This window comes from Triturus cristatus, chromosome 12, assembly GCF_964204655.1.
Source record: "Triturus cristatus chromosome 12, aTriCri1.1, whole genome shotgun sequence".
Lineage (NCBI taxonomy): Eukaryota > Metazoa > Chordata > Amphibia > Caudata > Salamandridae > Triturus > Triturus cristatus.
Genome location: NC_140595.1, coordinates 711,153,809 through 711,171,442, shown reverse-complemented (window position 1 = coordinate 711,171,442; position 17,634 = coordinate 711,153,809). Strand labels below are relative to the sequence as shown.

At 43.0% G+C, this 17,634-nt stretch overlaps 1 protein-coding gene across 1 annotated transcript in view; it reads right to left on the bottom strand.

Annotated features, from left to right (window-relative positions):
- LOC146780371 (hydroperoxide isomerase ALOXE3-like) overlaps window positions 1-17,634 on the bottom strand; it is a 343,450-nt gene that overhangs the window by 77,947 nt on the left and 247,869 nt on the right. The window contains exons 7-10 of the mRNA XM_085636765.1: window positions 12,643-12,786; window positions 11,334-11,537; window positions 10,997-11,083; window positions 8,317-8,486 (exon numbers count right to left, since the gene is read on the bottom strand). Coding sequence (XP_085492891.1) covers window positions 8,317-8,486; window positions 10,997-11,083; window positions 11,334-11,537; window positions 12,643-12,786 — 605 coding nt within the window. The remainder of the gene's footprint in view (window positions 1-8,316; window positions 8,487-10,996; window positions 11,084-11,333; window positions 11,538-12,642; window positions 12,787-17,634) is intronic.

The following is a 17,634-nucleotide window of genomic DNA, read 5'->3' as shown; positions in this document are numbered from 1 at the left end:
GAAATTTTTTATGGGGAAATGAAATCTATGAATATATTTGCTAGGCCTGGGCAAAATTTCCGTTCCGTTCGCGGAATTTGCGATAATTTGGCATTTCCGCGTTCCGCGGAGAGCGCGGAAATGTAAAAATTTCCGCATTCCGCAGCTTTGCGATAATTTGGTTCTTGCTCGCGCTGTAAAATAATACATTCTCGCGCGTGCGCGATCGCCTTACCTGAATCCCCACGTTCGCCGACAAGTTTTCCCGATCTGGTCGCGTTCTCCATGAGATGTTGTATTGTTTTAGCCATTTGCGCTGTCTCGCGACAGTTCGCGTCCGCAGTGACGTCATGCGTCGCGCGATCACGTCTTTCTTCTCGTGATCATGCACCTCGAGACAACTGAAAACAAGATGGCCGCGCCCGCGAGCAACCGCAGGGGTAAGTTAGCGACCTGCAACCATGCAGAAAATATAGCGAACGGGCAGGAAAAAAACTTCCGCATCTTCGCGATATTTCCGCTTGTTTGCGGAGATTTTTAACATTTTCGCGATAATTTGCGAAAGTCGCTTTCGCAAATTCCGCCCACCCCTAATATTTGCATAAGTTGTGTCAGATGACAGACACAAGATTGTATCACAGCCAAAACCTGCAAATCCAGCAAGAGATTGTCAATAAGCTTAATGGAAAGATTAAAGGTAATTTTCACATGTGTGGGACACTGGCCCATTGCTTGGGGCTAGAGTTGATTCCCATATATCTGTCCTACTGGTAATCAACAATATTTTTATCTTCCTAGAATCATCTATTTCTTATAATTTCTAGCACAGAGGCCATGTTGGGAATACTCTCAACTAAACTGGCTGAAAAACAGCAAATAAATGTCATGTCCTCTGCAGAAAAGTAGGTCTGTGTTCCATATTCTTAAAGTAAACATGCATATGGATTTAAATATACATTTATAAAGTGAAGGGTATATAGTCTGTTCTGGTGCCACCCCCACGAGCAGAGGTTTTGGAGGAAGGCAATAATTCTCTGGATAAGTTCTATAAGATGAAAAGGAAATAATCCATCGTAGAATAGTCCCGCGGATTCCTAGACCTCTAAGACTTTGAAGAATAATATGATCAAGCATGACTAAAGTAGTGAACAAGTCCAAAAGAATTACAACCACTTACATCCCCCTCACCGGCATCAACCATGTGCTGTGATTTGTTACTATAGCCCACAGCTTTCCAAACTTTTCATGTTGGTGACACACTTTTTGGAGATGCATCACTTTGGGACACAGTAAGGCAGTGTAGCGAGCGCGCGTAGTGAGCAAGCCCGAACCCCCTAAGGGGGGTTCGGTAGAAAATTTTGAAATAAAAGTGGGCAAATGGTGCATTTTCAAGCAAATATGAGAAAGCAGGAAGGTTACTAAAGCAATTGTGAATCTGTTCTAACAAAGACAGTGACTGGCAAAACTGGGTGTAAGGTTAGGCTTGTGCCTGAAGCAAGAATATAATCATGCACACGTTGACACATGCCCCAGTGATTTACGGCACAAAATGGGCTGGTTCACGCACTGCCAACCCTTTCAACCATGCACAAAGTCCGCCTGCTGCCAAGCGAGTGTAGCGAATGAGCCCAAACCACACAAGGGGGATTCTGTCTCCCTCTGTCTGTCAACCTCTGTCTGTCTCTCTCCCTCTGTCTCTCTCTCTGTCTCACTCTCTCTATCTCTGTCTCCCTCTCTCTCTGTCTCCCTCCCTCTCTGTCTCCCTCCCTCTGTCTGTCTCCCTCTCCTTCCCTCTATCTCCCCCTGACTCCCTCCCTCTGTCTCCCTCCCTCTGTCTCCCTCTCTCTCTGTCTCCCTCCCTCTGTCACCCTCTGTCTCTCTCTCTCTTTCTCCCTCTGGCTCCCTCTGTCTCCCTCTCCGTCTCCCTCTCTGTCTCTCTGCCCCTCTGTCTCTGTCTGTCTCAGTCTCTGCCTCCATCTGTCTGTCCCTGTCCCTGTCTCTGCCTCTATCTGTCTGTCTGTCCCTGTCTCTGCCTGTCCCTGTCTCTGCCTGTCCCTGTCTCCCTTCCTCTGTCTCCCTCTCCGTCTCTCTGTCTGTGTGCCCCTGTCCCTGTCTCTGTCTGTCCCTGTCTCTGTCTGTCTCTGTCTCCCTCTCTCTGTCTTTCGCCCTCTCTCTCTCTCCCTCTCTCTCTGTCTCCCACGGTTTCCCTCTCTCTCTGTCTCCCTCCCTCCATCTGTCTCCCTCCCTCTGTCTCTCTCTGTCTCCCTCCTTCCCTCTGTCTGTCTCCCTTCCTCTGTCGCCCTCCCCCCTCTGTCTGTCTCCCTCTGTCTATCACCCTCTGTCTCCCTCCCTCTCTCTCTCTCTCCCTCCCTGTCTGTCTCCCTCTCCCTCTCTCTCTCTCTCTCTCGTTCCCCCTCTCTGTCTCCCTCCCTCTCTCTTTCTCTCTGTCGTCCTCCCCCCTCTGTCTGTCTCCCTCTGTCTATCACCCTCTGTCTCCCTCCCTCTCTCGCTCTCTCCCTCCCTGTCTGTCTCCCTCTCTCTCTCTCTCATTCCCCCTCTCTGTCTCCCTCCCTCTCTCTTTCTCTCTTTCCCCCTCTCTGTCTCTCTCCCCCTCTCTCTCTCTGTCTCCCTCTGTCTCCCTCCCTCTCTCTCCCTCTTTTCTGTCTCCCTCTTGTCTGTCTCCCTCTTGTCTGTCTCCCTCTTGTCTGTCTCCCTCCATCTGTCTCCCTCCCTCCGTCTCCATCCCTCTGTCTCCATCCCTCTGTCGCACTCCTCCCTCTGTCTGTCTCCCTCTGTCTGTCTGTCTCCCTATGTCTGTCTCCCTCTGTCTGTTGCTCTGTCTCCCTCTCTCTGTCTTCGTCCCTCTGTCTCCTTCCCTTTGTCTCTGTCCCTCTGTCTACTTCCCTCTGTCTACTTCCCTCTGTCTCCTTCCCTCTGTGTCCTTCCCTCTGTCTCCTTCCCTCTGCCTCCTTCTCTCATTCTCTCTCCCTCTGTCTGTCTCCCTCTATCTCCCTCTCTCTATGTCTCCCTCTCTCTCCGTCTCCCTCTGTCTCCCTCCCTCTGTCTCCCTCCCTCTGTCTGTCTCCCTCTGTCTCCCTCTATCTGTCTCCCTCTCTCTGTCTCCCTCTCCATCCCTCTGTCTACCCCGGACTCCCTCCACTGTCTCCCTCCCTCTGTCTCCCTCTCTCTCTGTCTCCCACAGTTTTCCTCTCTCTCTGTCTCCCTCCCTCTCTCTGTCTCCCTCCATCTGTCTCCCTCTATCTGTCTCACTCCCTCCCTCTGTCTCTCTCCCTCCCTCTGTCGCCCCCCTCCCTCTGTCTGTCTCCCTCTGTCTGTCGCCCTCTGTCTCCCTCTCTGTCTCCCTCTGTCTCCATCCCTCTGTCTCCCTCCCTCTCTCCCTCCCTCTTTCTCCCTCCGTCTTCCTCCCTCTGTCTTCCTCCCTCTGTCTGTCACCCTCTGTCACCTCACCCCAGCTTCCCTGGCACACACACTTTACCGAGTACTTCGCAGGTCTTTAAAAGACCATTTACTTGTTAATGAGGCTTTGTTGTGCATCGCCCGGTCCCCATAGAGCAGAGTGTCTCGGAGTCCGCGCTGCTGCGGCGGTGTTTGCTAACACTCTTTCAAAGGAATGCCTCTTAATTAGCTGCAGTTATGTGCTAAATGCCCGTTAATACCGGTGTCATCCCGCGACACACCCACCATTTGCAGGTGACACAGTACTGTGTCGGGACACACAGTTTGGAAAGCTCTGCTGTAGCCCAACTGCTTTTAAAAGTATTGCTCGAGGTGTACTACAGGAGAATGCTGTCTGGAAGAGGTGAATTACAGCCCAGTGACTCCAATTGAGGAGGTTGCGCAGAGATATTCAAGTATGCAATCTGCCACAACACTGCTTGTGGAGGAGCAGCCCTAATATGACTGTGGTGAGGTCTCTTCTGTTCTGTCACAACAAGTATTTTGCCCTAGTTGCCTTCACTTGACCTCAGGCTCACTTAGGCTCCGTCTCTTACTATGGCGTTATCATGGTTGCGAACACCCATAAGTATTCTTAACCTGCAAATCCCATCCAAAACCATGTAGCAGCAGCAACAATAGTCACACTTTAAGATCCACTTCAAGGAACCTCTGTGCTGCATACCACAATGTCTTTGACAGTGTATATGATCTGTGGATGCAAGAAATTTTGACTGTTTGAAAGAACCTGTGATAATGTCCATAAAGTGTAGACCCCTAACCACATTGCTGTAATACTATAGATTTAAGAATTAAGCCAGACTTCAAGTTCACCTTGGCCCCCACCACCTCCAGCAGTTTTGAAGCACTATGTAATGCATATCCCTAGCTGCCTTTTACCACCGGCATAGGAATCTTAGTGCTTCAGCACCACTAACCAGCTGTACCCACCTATCATTATACTTCGTCATTGAGACTACCTCTAACCTCCTCTCTTCATGGTCAGCAACTGGTTTACCACGGTGGACTTGACATTGTTTGGGTGAGAGGCAATGGTTCAGACAGTGTTATAGAAGTTAAGAAAAGGGAGAAACTTTGTGAAAATCCTAATAACGTGATTTCATCTCATGTTTCTTCCTTTTTATGTTTTATTTTATGTGTAGAATTAAAGTATAATACTAGTTTAATATTAAAGTTCCCTAGCAATTCGATTAGACTTTTGGGAGATTTATTTTATAGTTTGATAGTCCACTAATGAGGGTATAACATTTGTTAACCCCAGCATAGGCCTGACACAGGTGAGGCACTATGAAGTACAGGGCTTTTAACAATGGGTATAGAATAAGGGCTATAAGACTCTTGGAGCATTCTACCCTCAATGGGTGGAATGTTCTAATAATAAACAGGGAGTAACTGAAACACATTGGAATGCTGGAGAGGAAGCCCCTATTGATTTTGAGCTACTCCATTGTCTTCAAAGGAGCACTTAGCACTTCAATGTTCTAATAACAAAACAAAATCCAATTTCATTTCAACTCTAACAGTAAGGAGAAATCAAAAGGAAACCTGATGAGTGCTCTACAATGAATCTGATAAAAAAATAACAATACTAAAAAAAAGACTTTAGCTTGCCAGCCAAGGAAGAAAAAAAAGCACCCTCATTATTTCCATCTAGGTTAAAAAACACATACTAAGGATCAGTTCTGGAAATTGAAGACCTTATGGAAATAGGTGTAGAATTTGCAACATTAATGCTGTTGTGCACAAAGTTGTACAACACACAATTGAAGTTCCAGAAGAAATAGTCAGACAATTAAGATACCTAACCATAAGAGAATGATGCCTTTACATTTCCGCAAAGTCATTTGTGGAGTTCAGTATCCAGCATCTCTTTCATTGTAATTATGAGAAAGAGGATCATTCATTGAGGTGGATGGTAGCCCCATTACAAGTAATAATGTCACTATTCTTGTAAGGTCCCAATAGAAATACCATTTCAATTTATAAAAATAAATACTATTTTAAGAAACAAAATAACACCAAAACAACGAAAATGCAAAGAGGAGAAGCAAAGATATTAATTTTCAACGAGCAGAAGCAAAGGGATGAATTTTCAAAGTTTTAGATAAAACAAATAGTGCCAAAAAGCACAAAGGTCCAACTACAGGCAGGGTCATGCTAGATTGGGGTAGAGTCACCGGGTTGATACAGAGACTGGGTTTGTCCTGGTCAACAGTTACCTTCTTTGCTTAGAACCAGTTCTGGATATTAATGTTTTTGTTAGTGTGAAGGCAGCAAACTGAAGCTGGAGCAAGGCTCGATGGCACCAGGTTGCATCAAGACGTGTTCCCGATGCGGTGTCAACAGCAGTGGGAGAAGTTTGGGTTTCCATGCCATGGAGATCTTCAGTGTTAATAACGTCCTCATCAATGGCTGTGTTGAGGTAGCCACAGGATGGAGCCAAAACACACTCAGCTAATCCTAATGTAGAGGAGAGAACTTTGCGGGAGCTATGGAGAAATCAGGCCCACCTGGGCTGCACATTCAGATGATCAGCTTGGAGTGTTGGTCCCAACCTTTTGTTAGTTTACCAAGTAAAAAAGTATTGAAAACATTTATGAGCTCCAGCTTTTTGGGTTAGACAGGGGAAGTCCTCACTGATTCCAGCCAAGGGTACCAGGGCCTCAAGAACAGCACTTGGGAGTTAGGACTCACTTCAACTGAAGCCACCAGCAATATCCAGTTGAAACTATTCTGCTGGACTCCTTAAGGGAAATGGGCTTCTTACAGCTTTTTTGTCCCTGTAGCTAATAGGAGGAAGGCCAACTGACCCCTGGATTCCACTTCTTTGTCCCGGGAGCAGGTCAAGCCCTTTGGTTTCCCCTCATAGGTCACAACAGCAGATGCAGTCCTGTCTCCCACAGGCCCAGTAGTGTTTTGAGGAGTGTGCCTAGGGGTGCCAAATTTCTGCCTGGCACAATTCTGGCCCCTCCATGACTAATAGGGATAAAGTTCCCATGTGTAACCCTACCCACATTTACAGCAGTGCTTGTGTGCCCTACTGCAAATAATCCCACAGTGTCCCCATACCTAAATCCAGAATCCAGCATGGCAGAACCTCTCCTCCCTTGTTCATAGCTCCTGTGCCCACCCTAGAAGAGTGACCAGGAAAATGAACAAACCCTCCCCTGTGGTCATTTAAAATTAGCAGAACACAAAATTCCACATCATCTAATGAGGTGTGGTCTGACTTCCCTCATGAATTAGACCTCAGAATTAGACCTTGCTACAATGAACGTTTCTGAATCTCACACAAGTGCAACTCAAAGCAACCAGGAAACTCCTATTTTGATGCGTAAACATTAAGAACTTTCAAAACTTCAAAAGAACATGGCTCAGTTATGAAGCCTTAAAGACAGAATGTAACGCCTCAAGCAAACCTGATTGCATCACTTAGCACTGGTCTGCACTCTACATTTGGGATGGCAAAACAATTCATTCAAAATGATGAGACAATCTAATGTGAATAAACTAAAGATTTACAGAACTGGCTTACGAACAGTTTGCACATCACAGGACATACAAAGAATGAGAATCAATAAAAAAGTTCCCATGCTAGAGAACTAATCTTTCAGTCAAACAAACTACACAACACTGGTGGTTAGCTGGGAATTCCTCACTTTAGTTTGTCGCATTCAAGTACTTGGGTTTACTATTACGTTTTCCCCTCCCACCTGCTATTTTGAGTTTCATCATCCTAGGAGTCCTAAAAGCTCACACTTTAATAACTTAACCACTGTTTCACTTCTCCATATTTAACTTGCTTTGCTCATTCTCTCATTTGGAGTTCAGCTTTATCTTCATATGGTGGACACTCATTGGTCTACATTTCCTTTCAGCAATTTACCCAGCCCCAATTTATCTGTCTCTGTCTAAAGGCTGTGGTCATCCCTCTTGCGTCTGTGGCTCACAAACTTTGATGCAATTGAATCAGAATTAACATTTCATAAGCCTATTACTCGAACTTGTTTCTAACTCCCAGTTTCAAGCATTGATAATCCCATACCTCAGCTACTTATGTTCTGTGTGTAGGATGTCCTGTCTATTATCTTTCCTCTTTTTGTCTGTCATTCTCAGCTGACCGCATTCTATGAAGGGAATTTACTCTTCATATTTTTTCCATCCAGCCACTTTTACAATGACTTCTTACCCATTGTGGGCTTCAATTTCATTGCTTATTAAATCCTTAGCACATCACAATGCCATCATTGATCTTTGATTTATCAAGCATTAACCCATTTTTGATCGGCTCCTTACCTGTATTTTGGTAGACTTGCCAATCTCCAAAAGATATTTGGACCCTACATTGTTACCCCTTACTTTTCATTTGACACCCTAATGCATTCTGGGAGTAGTAATTTTAATTCACTGTCAACTGGACAAGAACAGCTAATGTCAATGATCTGTAAAATAAAATCAGAGGATCAAACATCACAATAAAATGGAGTGAGGGGGTAACTCTGACAAAGGCATCCAGCGCCCTCTCTAAATCTTGGCTTCTCTCAGCATCAGCCCCAAGCTGTGGTAGGTCTTATCAATGGTTCTTCTACGTTCCTCCATGCTTACACAGGTTGATTCATTTTTTTTTAATATAAGACTTTTTCCTCTTTTTATCTATTTGGTTGTGTGTCTCATTTAAATTATTCCTATCAATCTGTCAATCACAAATATTCTTTTTCATTTGCAACTGGACTTTGAGCTATTCACATTTTACGTGCAATGCTTTGGATCAAGGCATTCCCTAAAAATTCATAAAAAGATTATAACCCATCACTGGAAACAAACAAAAAAAGTACCAGGGACAAAGAAATCATGTCTCACCTCTCGATAGCTGACCAGATCTTCAACCCATCATCTCTGTAGTAAAAGTTGGGCAAGGACTCAACCTCACGGGATTTGAGATCGTCTGTGATGCACATGGAAGTATAGGTTACGGATTGCATGTCTCTCGATATAAGCTCAGCAAGACCTGCTACACCAAGCGCTGTGCTCTGTAGTTGAAAATTGCAGTTTCTGGTTAGCTCCCTTTTCTAGGCTGCTCCTGACAGTTTCACTTCAAGACCAAAGTCATCAATTTATACATTTTGGAAATTGCCTTCTGCGTGTGTGCCAATGATTTATTCATGTAGTTTTGGATGTATATTATGCCACAAAGGTGCTACTGGAGGACATATCCAATTGTTAATACATTTCACAGGACAGAAAATCCAGTTGCCTTTGGTTACAGATAGACTGAGTTTGAGTTACAGATAATGTAGCCTATTTAACTGTTTTGGGCATGGCTGTTGCTCTGCCAAATGGGTTGCTTGTGAAGCCATGGCCCTGATGATGTGTCCAGATTATTTAGTAACTAGCGTTTGAAGTGGTGTCAAATGTGTTTCTGTCTTACCTGCCATTGTGGATGCCATACATAACTATGTTGAAGCTTATCTATATTAATCTGGGTATATGAGATTTTGTGTCTGAAGTTTAGTGCTAGCACTAGATTAATATCACATATTCTGCTTCAGTTTACCATAATTTTAAGTGACCAATTTGGCATTTTCCATGCAGACTGGACTAGAGAAACACTCTCTACATAAGAATCACTGCACACCTCCTGAAGAGACTCCAGGCAATACAGAACTCAGCGACAAGACTCATACTGTACTTGCCTAGAAGGACCCACATCACACCACATCTGAAGAAATTACACTGGCTCCCGATTCAGAAGTGATGCCAGTTTAAGATGACCCATCCCTACAAGGCCCAGCACAACGAAAGACCAGCATACATCAACAAATGCCTGACTGTCCACCAACTGACCAGACTCCGTCATTCAGTTTCCCTCTCCTTTGCAGAAACCACAGAGATCCGTTGAGCCAACAGCGGAGGATGCTCCTTTTCACACCTGGCAGCCAAGGTTTGGAGAAACCTTCCTCTGCACCTCAGGATGGCACCATCACTCCAGCAATTCAGAAGAGAATTAAAGACCTGAAGGTTTGAATGATCAAACCACCAAGCAGCAGCAAACAGATCCAGTGCCCCGAGACTCTCACGGGTGATTTGCTGTGCTCTATAAATGTTTGATTGATGGATTGATTGAATGTAAAATGTTCTGTTGAATGTTTCAGTACAAAAATACATGCTAGTAAATGCTTGTCAGAGCACCACAATAGCCAATTATACAGCATATATATGTATTATATTTAATGACAATACCTTTAACCTACTCCCATGTGTGAAAGAACTTGTTTAGTCAAAGATGGGCAGGTGGAGGTCTTTTTCCAGTCATCACAATGCCCACAAATCTGCAAATGAACCAAGTCCCATGGGAATGATGTGAGAATATGGCACTGAAGCATTTGTGAATGATCAAGGCCAATTCAAGAGGCCATGAGCCGGACAACAGATAGCATGGTGGTGGCAATATAAGAGTAACAACAAGATTGTCTCTAATTTACACAATGAAGGCCTGTATGAGGGCGGTACTGGTCAAAGCTAGCTGATTCCTGTCCAGGTTGACAGGTATCCACCTAAAGGACAGGGGACAAATAAGATTTTACCAGAATGTGCAAGGTATCTATAGATTGGAATAGTTTATTTTCCAGGTTTATGTGGTGTTCTATAAGCAAACAAATCACAAATATCAAAGCATCCAGCCTCCATGTCATACTGCTGAGAGTCTTTTCTTGCTTCAGGATTAGCAGCCCTACTCAGATACAGCCTCTGAAAACCACCCAGAAACAATTCAGGTATTAGTGATAGATTATGGAAATGTTCTACCCGACTTCAGGTAGACCTTCCATATACAATGATTAAATCCCAACCCACTGTATGGGCTTCCCCAACTTCTTCAGGCAAAGTGAGTGAAGAGATAAAAGTACTGGCAGGCGATATCTTCAAAGCTAATTTTCTTCAAGTAAATAGTCTGTCTACAGGCAGGGGCCATGAGGCTTGTAGTGGACCAAACAAGAATCCCTCCTCCTGCATCATTTATGTACGATTTTTATATGTCTGGTGGGGACTGGGAAGATTCCTTTTTAGGATGTCACTCACATAACAATGTGTCAACAAACTTTTGGTAAAAAGAAAATATTGAGTAACTTGTGTGAAAAGGCTACAGGTGGATGCACTGTGCAATTATGTATAATAATGTCAGGTAAGAATATGTCATAAGGTAGTGAAAAAGCTAATCTCATTCCAAGCAGGTACCATCTATTTTTTTTTTTTTTATATATGTGCTCCTCTACCGTGGGACTATAGCTTTCATTCCATCCACCTCATCTAGCTGGGTCTGGTGGGTCAGTGACTAATTCATCCACTCCATGAATTTGTGTCTTCCCTCATAGTCATAGGTTTGAATACTGGATATTCCAATTATTACAGTGCCAAGAGGCTGACGGGTGAACATGTGCTTTACAATGTCCTATGCCATGTTCATTATTGTATGTATCTTCATCATGATCTCTCCTGAATGCCAACAACAGAGGTGGTCTACAGATATGAGTTCCAATCTTACCTTATCAGTAGGTCCTCCTGGTCCAATAAGGCCTACTCTGGCGAGAGCATTAATTTGCAGAGTATAGCGATGGTGGGGGATCAGGAGCTAAAGAGAGACCACAGGAGTTATTAAAGACACAGGTACAGCGGTTGCTTAAAACAGATCTTACATTCTCACTGCCTCTGCTCTTCTATAACATGTAACCATATACTCTGTTAATATCCACTCCTCCAAGAAACTCAATCAATCTTTATGTTTTGTACCCAAAAATGCTTGGGCAGAATGACTAATGAGCGACCATTTATTACGCTTGGAATTAATAGCCTCTTTGCACTGCATAAGTTGTCTTTCTTACCTTGTACAGAGGATGAGATGTGGGGAGCTGCCTCAATGTAGAAATGCAGAACACCTCTGCAAAGACGTGTGTACGCAGGAAGTGAGAAAGAGCCTGGTGGGTGGAAAAATTTGAGCTCCTCACCCATATCTTGGCAAGCAACCAGTCCCACTCATTGTCGCTGGGCAGGAAGATGGGATTCTCTGGACCTGGAGTCTGATTTAGCTGCAGAGGAAGATGCACAAAGAGCTAGTTACTGGACTTTCATGGTTACTGACCAAGCAGCTTCTGTCATCGCTTAATGCAAGAGTGAGACACAACACATTAGACTTAGAGAATGTTTGCATGATGTTTACTGAAATAGAATGCCAATAACGTTGCAAACTTTCTAACATTACACATTCTTTAATTCTCAGAAATCCTACAGTAGGAAAGTGACTGCTAAAAAATGGCCTGGACCTATTGTGAGACACAAATGTTAAACCAACACAAAGTGGAGTACAGACATTGGAAGCGTGTTAGCTCTCAGAAAAAGAGCTGCTAAAATTAAGTGACTATCCACTCATATGCCTCAGTCCACTGTGGGAACCTTGTACACTAAATGTGACAAGTAAGAACCATTAGAACAATCAAGTCGTGTCTTGCTGCAGTCTCATAGGAACTATTTCATGAGGTTTTATTTTTGGAACAATGAGTAGATTGACATCCTCGTTCAATTGAGGAGTAAGTTGGCGTATTCACAGAATAAGGCCGTTGAATCAAGTACAAGATAAGCAAGAGGGTTCTCTTGTAAAATATTTTTTTTACTTGAAGGCAGACACCACTGATTACATTTTGCAAAGAAAGAGGGAAAAATTAGCCTGAGAGATGTGAACGACCAAGTCCACCTACAAAATGAGAAAGAAGAAGACAATATATAGGCCTCTTATCAGGAAAGCAACAGTAAATATACAAATAATGTACATTGCCCGTAGATACCAGTCGATACTCAGCGGTAGAGAACAAATGAGCAAAGGTATGAGCACTGAAATGGGATGTGAAGAAAAAACATTTGCATTGCCTAATAGTATTCTATAATAGTCATTTATATAGATCACTGTGTACACATGCAAGAACACTATTCGTGTTTACAATACCATAGTACAAAACATCCCCGGTGGTTTGGTTCTAGCTAATAACAAAACTATTGGTCATTATTGTTCAACTAACAGCTCACACATTCTCTCAGAATGCTGATCACTTATAGTTATTCAAATTCTAAATAAATTATCTAGTGTCTTGAAATTTCAAAGTTTTAGACAGGCCGGATGGCTCAAAGACAACACCTTACCTGGATTGCTAGGGGTATCATCTCATCCTGGGGTGAGAGGTATAGAAGACACAAGGGAGCAGCTATGTACTGCTGATGACCATTCAATATATTTCCAGGTATGCCTTCTAATATCTTAAAATCTACAATGAAGATCTTTCCTCTCTGCAAACAGAGGAAACAATACAGGTGAGCTTGGATCAGAAGAAGACATACTATCAATAAACGCATACAGAAATGCAAGATGGCATGGTGATGCAGGTACAGAAGATATCATATCTGATCACTCACACACTCATGACATCATTCTTGTCCAGATACAACTAAACATGAAATTATAAGACACCTCTGATGAACATTCAATAGTGTCTGTAGTTGAAAAGTACATATGATTTCTAACTAGGACTCTTTATAAATGGGCACTGTATACAAACACATCTAGTAAAAATATCCCTTCTGACTTTTAAAGCAACAAAGGACTGTATCGAAATCTGCAAAGAAAACACAGATTGTTGATCTGCATCTCTGGCATTACATTTCCCCTATTTAGTGGTACAATTGCTAAAGTTACCTTAAGTTTCAGACATGATCTGAAGTTAACTTTGTGCTGAATGCATTTCGGGAGCTTCCATAGGGTGGAATGTGTTCAGAAGAAGATGGGGCACTTATTGCGCAACCAGGTAGTACATCTCAGAATTGTGCAAAGGGCTGGGCATCCTCCTGGGCTAGGCTGCACCAGCATTTAAGCATTTGTGGACACCCAAAGTGCTGCTCTGCTAATTGCACAGAGAATCAAAAGGGAAGAGTAGTTGTTGGAATATAAAGCCCTGCATCATTGGAAACAGCTTACGTTTGGGGGTTCTTCATGTGCCTAGTTGACAACAGGAATGAAATGGGAGGAGGGAGGGTGGACAAGCCTAATGCAAGCCCCTCTCCAAGATTGTGACCTCTACAGAGGTTATTACCAGAGGTTTCCAATTCAAGATGACGGTGTCTTTTTCTGTGTTGTCAGTTCCTGTCTAAATATGAAATAAAGGATGCTTTGAGAATTAATAGAGAAATTGTAATGCATTCATTTCCTTCTTTTGGCTTGTGTTTCTCACCCATTCGCTACCATTGTTGTCTTTGAATTTTGCTCTTTTACAGTCAGATTTACTATGGGATTTTCTTTTGAAAGTCTTTGCTTGGGTTTCTCTGTCCAGCTGAGAGCAAGAGTTTGGAACCTTGCATAACTACTTCTGCATAAATAAACATCTTCAGGCAACAGTGCCACTTGACACATTTTGCATGTACTAATGAGTGCAGGGTGGCACACTGGCTACTGGGAGGAGCCACACTTTCCACAGGCATTCATATTTGGAAATTGACAGAACTTCACAGAGTTTTATGTGTGTTAAGCCTGCGTCTCAACAGTAAATGTAATCTCAGATCTGTGCAAACAGCTCGCATCCTGGCATGTTACGCAAGATGTACTGTTACCTCAGAGTATCTCACAGGTGGGGGCACACTTAGAAGTAACGGTCAGCCACACATCAAAAAGCGTGATGCAAACCTCTTATCCAGAACAGAGATGGCTTTTACTACTGAGATGGGGGCTTGACACACATGCAAGTGTCTGTTCACAACCGTCCATCACAGATTTACCTAATTTACCATTGTGGCAGTGGGTACCTGAGGCCATATGAGGCACTTGCTGCATGACTTATTGCCATAGACTTAATGTTCAGACACTAGGTTGTTGAGTCCTGAGGTGACGGAAAGTGAACAGACTGAAACTCGTCAACCAAATGTAATTCGGAGTACACCATGGAAGGCTAAAGAGGGAAGTAACTGAAGTTCCGAATACACACTTGAAGGACTTATCACTACTACACAAACTGGTGACTTGATATTTTCTGAACTATCTACAGGTGGACCATTTTCAAGATATAGGACTGGACGTCTCATTGGTTAAATTGTGATATTAACAAGAACAGAGGAGAATTTGAGGAATTTATTTGCATGAACTGTACACAACGTAAAATAAAAGTTGAACAGTCTACTCAACCAGTTTGAGATTAGGAGGGAGGTATCGATTGGCTTAAGTACAAGCCATATTTACAAAATACTATGTCCAGTAATACTCAAGGTGAATTTTTCATGCCAGATAACCATGTTAGGTACTTTTTTCTATTCCAGCAGCACTCCAATCTGAGAGTGGTGGGAGCACTGTTGTATAAAGTCTACCTTCCAGTGATTTGCTGAATTATATAAATCCTTCAAAATCCACTTCCTTTCTAAAAAGTATAACATAATTCCTCTGAATACATATAAATGTCATCCTACAAGATCATGTTCTACAGCTTAGAAAGATAGCAGTGGAGAGCCTTGGCAAAGTCTATCTGCATACCACATAACTCCTCCCAAATGTTCATCTCTTCCAACCCAGTTAGGATTAAAAGGTAAAGATAAACATAACCCTTCCAGTTGCTGGAGGCCGGGTAAACTCAAGAGGCTAAAGTTCAGGATGTCTATTGTCCTGAAGGAGAGTGAAGTATGTGGCCTTTTCACAAATGTATCAATGATGCTTTCCAGAATTCCCAGCCAAGACAGTACATTATAAGCATAAGGTTAAACCTGGTTAATTTTTACAGTATATGAAAATACTGGTGAGGAACAAGGACTACATTGATGAAATCTGATTGTCTCACCTCCTTGTCTATTTGACATATCCACACCACCCCATTGGGTGACCTCAACCTCTCAGAAAATACAAACTCAAAAAAACACCCTCATCGATACACAACATAATACAGTGTGTCACACAACCAATACACTAAAAAGGCCACATCCTCAAACTTAACTTCTCAACATCACCAACAATCTAAAGCAAACCACGTATGCCCTAGGACTGGACCAACCACTTTGTCATCCACATCTTCCTGCTCAATGTATTACTTATAATTCAAGTTCAACACAAAAGTGAAGACCAGACTTTCAGATCCTTTGAGCACTCTATCCATGGACATGCTTGAACACATTTTTCACCCCATCAAAGCCACGTCTGATGTAAACACCATTCTAAACAACATCAATATTGTTTTGGAAATCTATGTGAACATTCACACCAAAATTACAACAAAGTCTTCGGCATCTGGTATTCTGAAGATGCTGTTAACAAATAACCCATCTGCAGACAGGAAAGAAAATACATAAAAAACTAGAGCATACGAGGATCTCTCGATAATGAAGTCCCTCTGTGCAACATACAAAAAGCTTATCACATCAGCCAAAAGAAACTAATATGCCATCAACATCAACGAAGCCACAAACTGGACAAGAATGCTGTTAAAGACATGTATCTCATCAACCCCCTTCTGGTCCCAACTATTCCACATAGAAAAGTTCAATGCCATCAACTTCTGCCACAGTAAATAAATACAGGAAATTCATCAGCACATCAATGATACAAAGCCTGCTTCATCTTATACACCCACCTCTTCCTGTAGAATCCCACAATGGTCAGCCTTCACAACCTCAGCTCTACCTACTTACAATGGTCAATGCTTCCTTAACTCAAAGAAACTTCTCGGAGGTTCTCAAGACACGCCAGATTCACCCACTCCTAAAGAAACCTACACTAGGCCCGAGTGACCTTGCCAACTACCGGCCCATCACTCACCTACCATTAATCAGCAATATCATCAAAATAAAGCAGTCTATGTTCAACTCCACAATCATATTAATTATAATTATCCCCAATCTGGCTTCAGATCACACTACAGAATGGATACTACAAGGTACACCTTACACATCATAGACCTTGCCCTCTTGATCACAGAACATGGAGATGAACTCTGTCTCCTGCTAGTGCTGGAGCAATCAGCTGCCTTTGACACAGCTGACCATACCACCCTAATACACACCATTGGGCCACAAATGGTAATCACTGGCAAAGTCCTTCCCTGGTTCTCTTTCTACCTTTCCAACCAACACAAGTTTGTTCTCATAGGTACCTCAGGTCATAAAGGATCCCCATCATCTGTAGAGTCCCAAGGAAGGTTCCATACTGTTTCCCGTCATCTTTAACATTTATATGGATCCATTTGGTACTGTACTGAAACAGCATCATGATTCACCAGTATACTGCTACTGTCTCCTGTCATATTTACATGGAACCATTTGGTCCTTTACTCAAACAGCATCATGATTCACTAGTATACCAATGATACACAGCTCTGCTAGAAAGCCTACTATGCTTCACACACCCATCACCTCAAACACTACCTATACATCACCTGGACCTGGTTTTCCAGATTCTACCTGAAGCTCAATCCAACCAAGACAGAATTTCTGTTATTTGCCAAGAACAACAAACAAGATGCAGTACATACCAGACTCAATGACATGAACCTTGTCAGTTTGATCCCAAACTCTTGCTGAATGGCAATTCACTTGGATGCACTTTAGACACCAAGCTTACCCTCACCAAAAACAAACAGACAGTCTGGTAGCAGCTCTCTCTAACAAAAGAAAACAAGTTTCTTCCAGAAAGCAACTTCACAGTGGATATTCAAGCCCTTCTACTCTCACATCTTAATGGTGGTAGTAGCCTACTCCATGGCTTTGCAGCCCCTGCATTGGCACCCCTTAGAGGCATCGTACATGCCACAGTAAGTCTCATCTAGGGGACCGAAGAAACAGGACTACATCACCCCATTATGAAGGCACTTCATTAGCTCAACTTGCCTGCCCACATCATTTTCAAAACAAGCCATATTTACAAAGCCATCATAACTGGGACCCATACTTATCATGTAGATAAGCTCACCATATCTGGTGGTTCATGGCACGCCTGCAGTTAGGACACCATCAAACTGCAGACCAAGTATAAAAAAGGAAAAACAATACAAACCTTTTTCATCTATGCAACCAGGGTTTGGGACATCATCCCTACATTTATCAGGACCGCCCCAATGTTGTTCCAATTTAGGAAGGCGACAAACACTCACATCTTTAAAGAACACTATATCA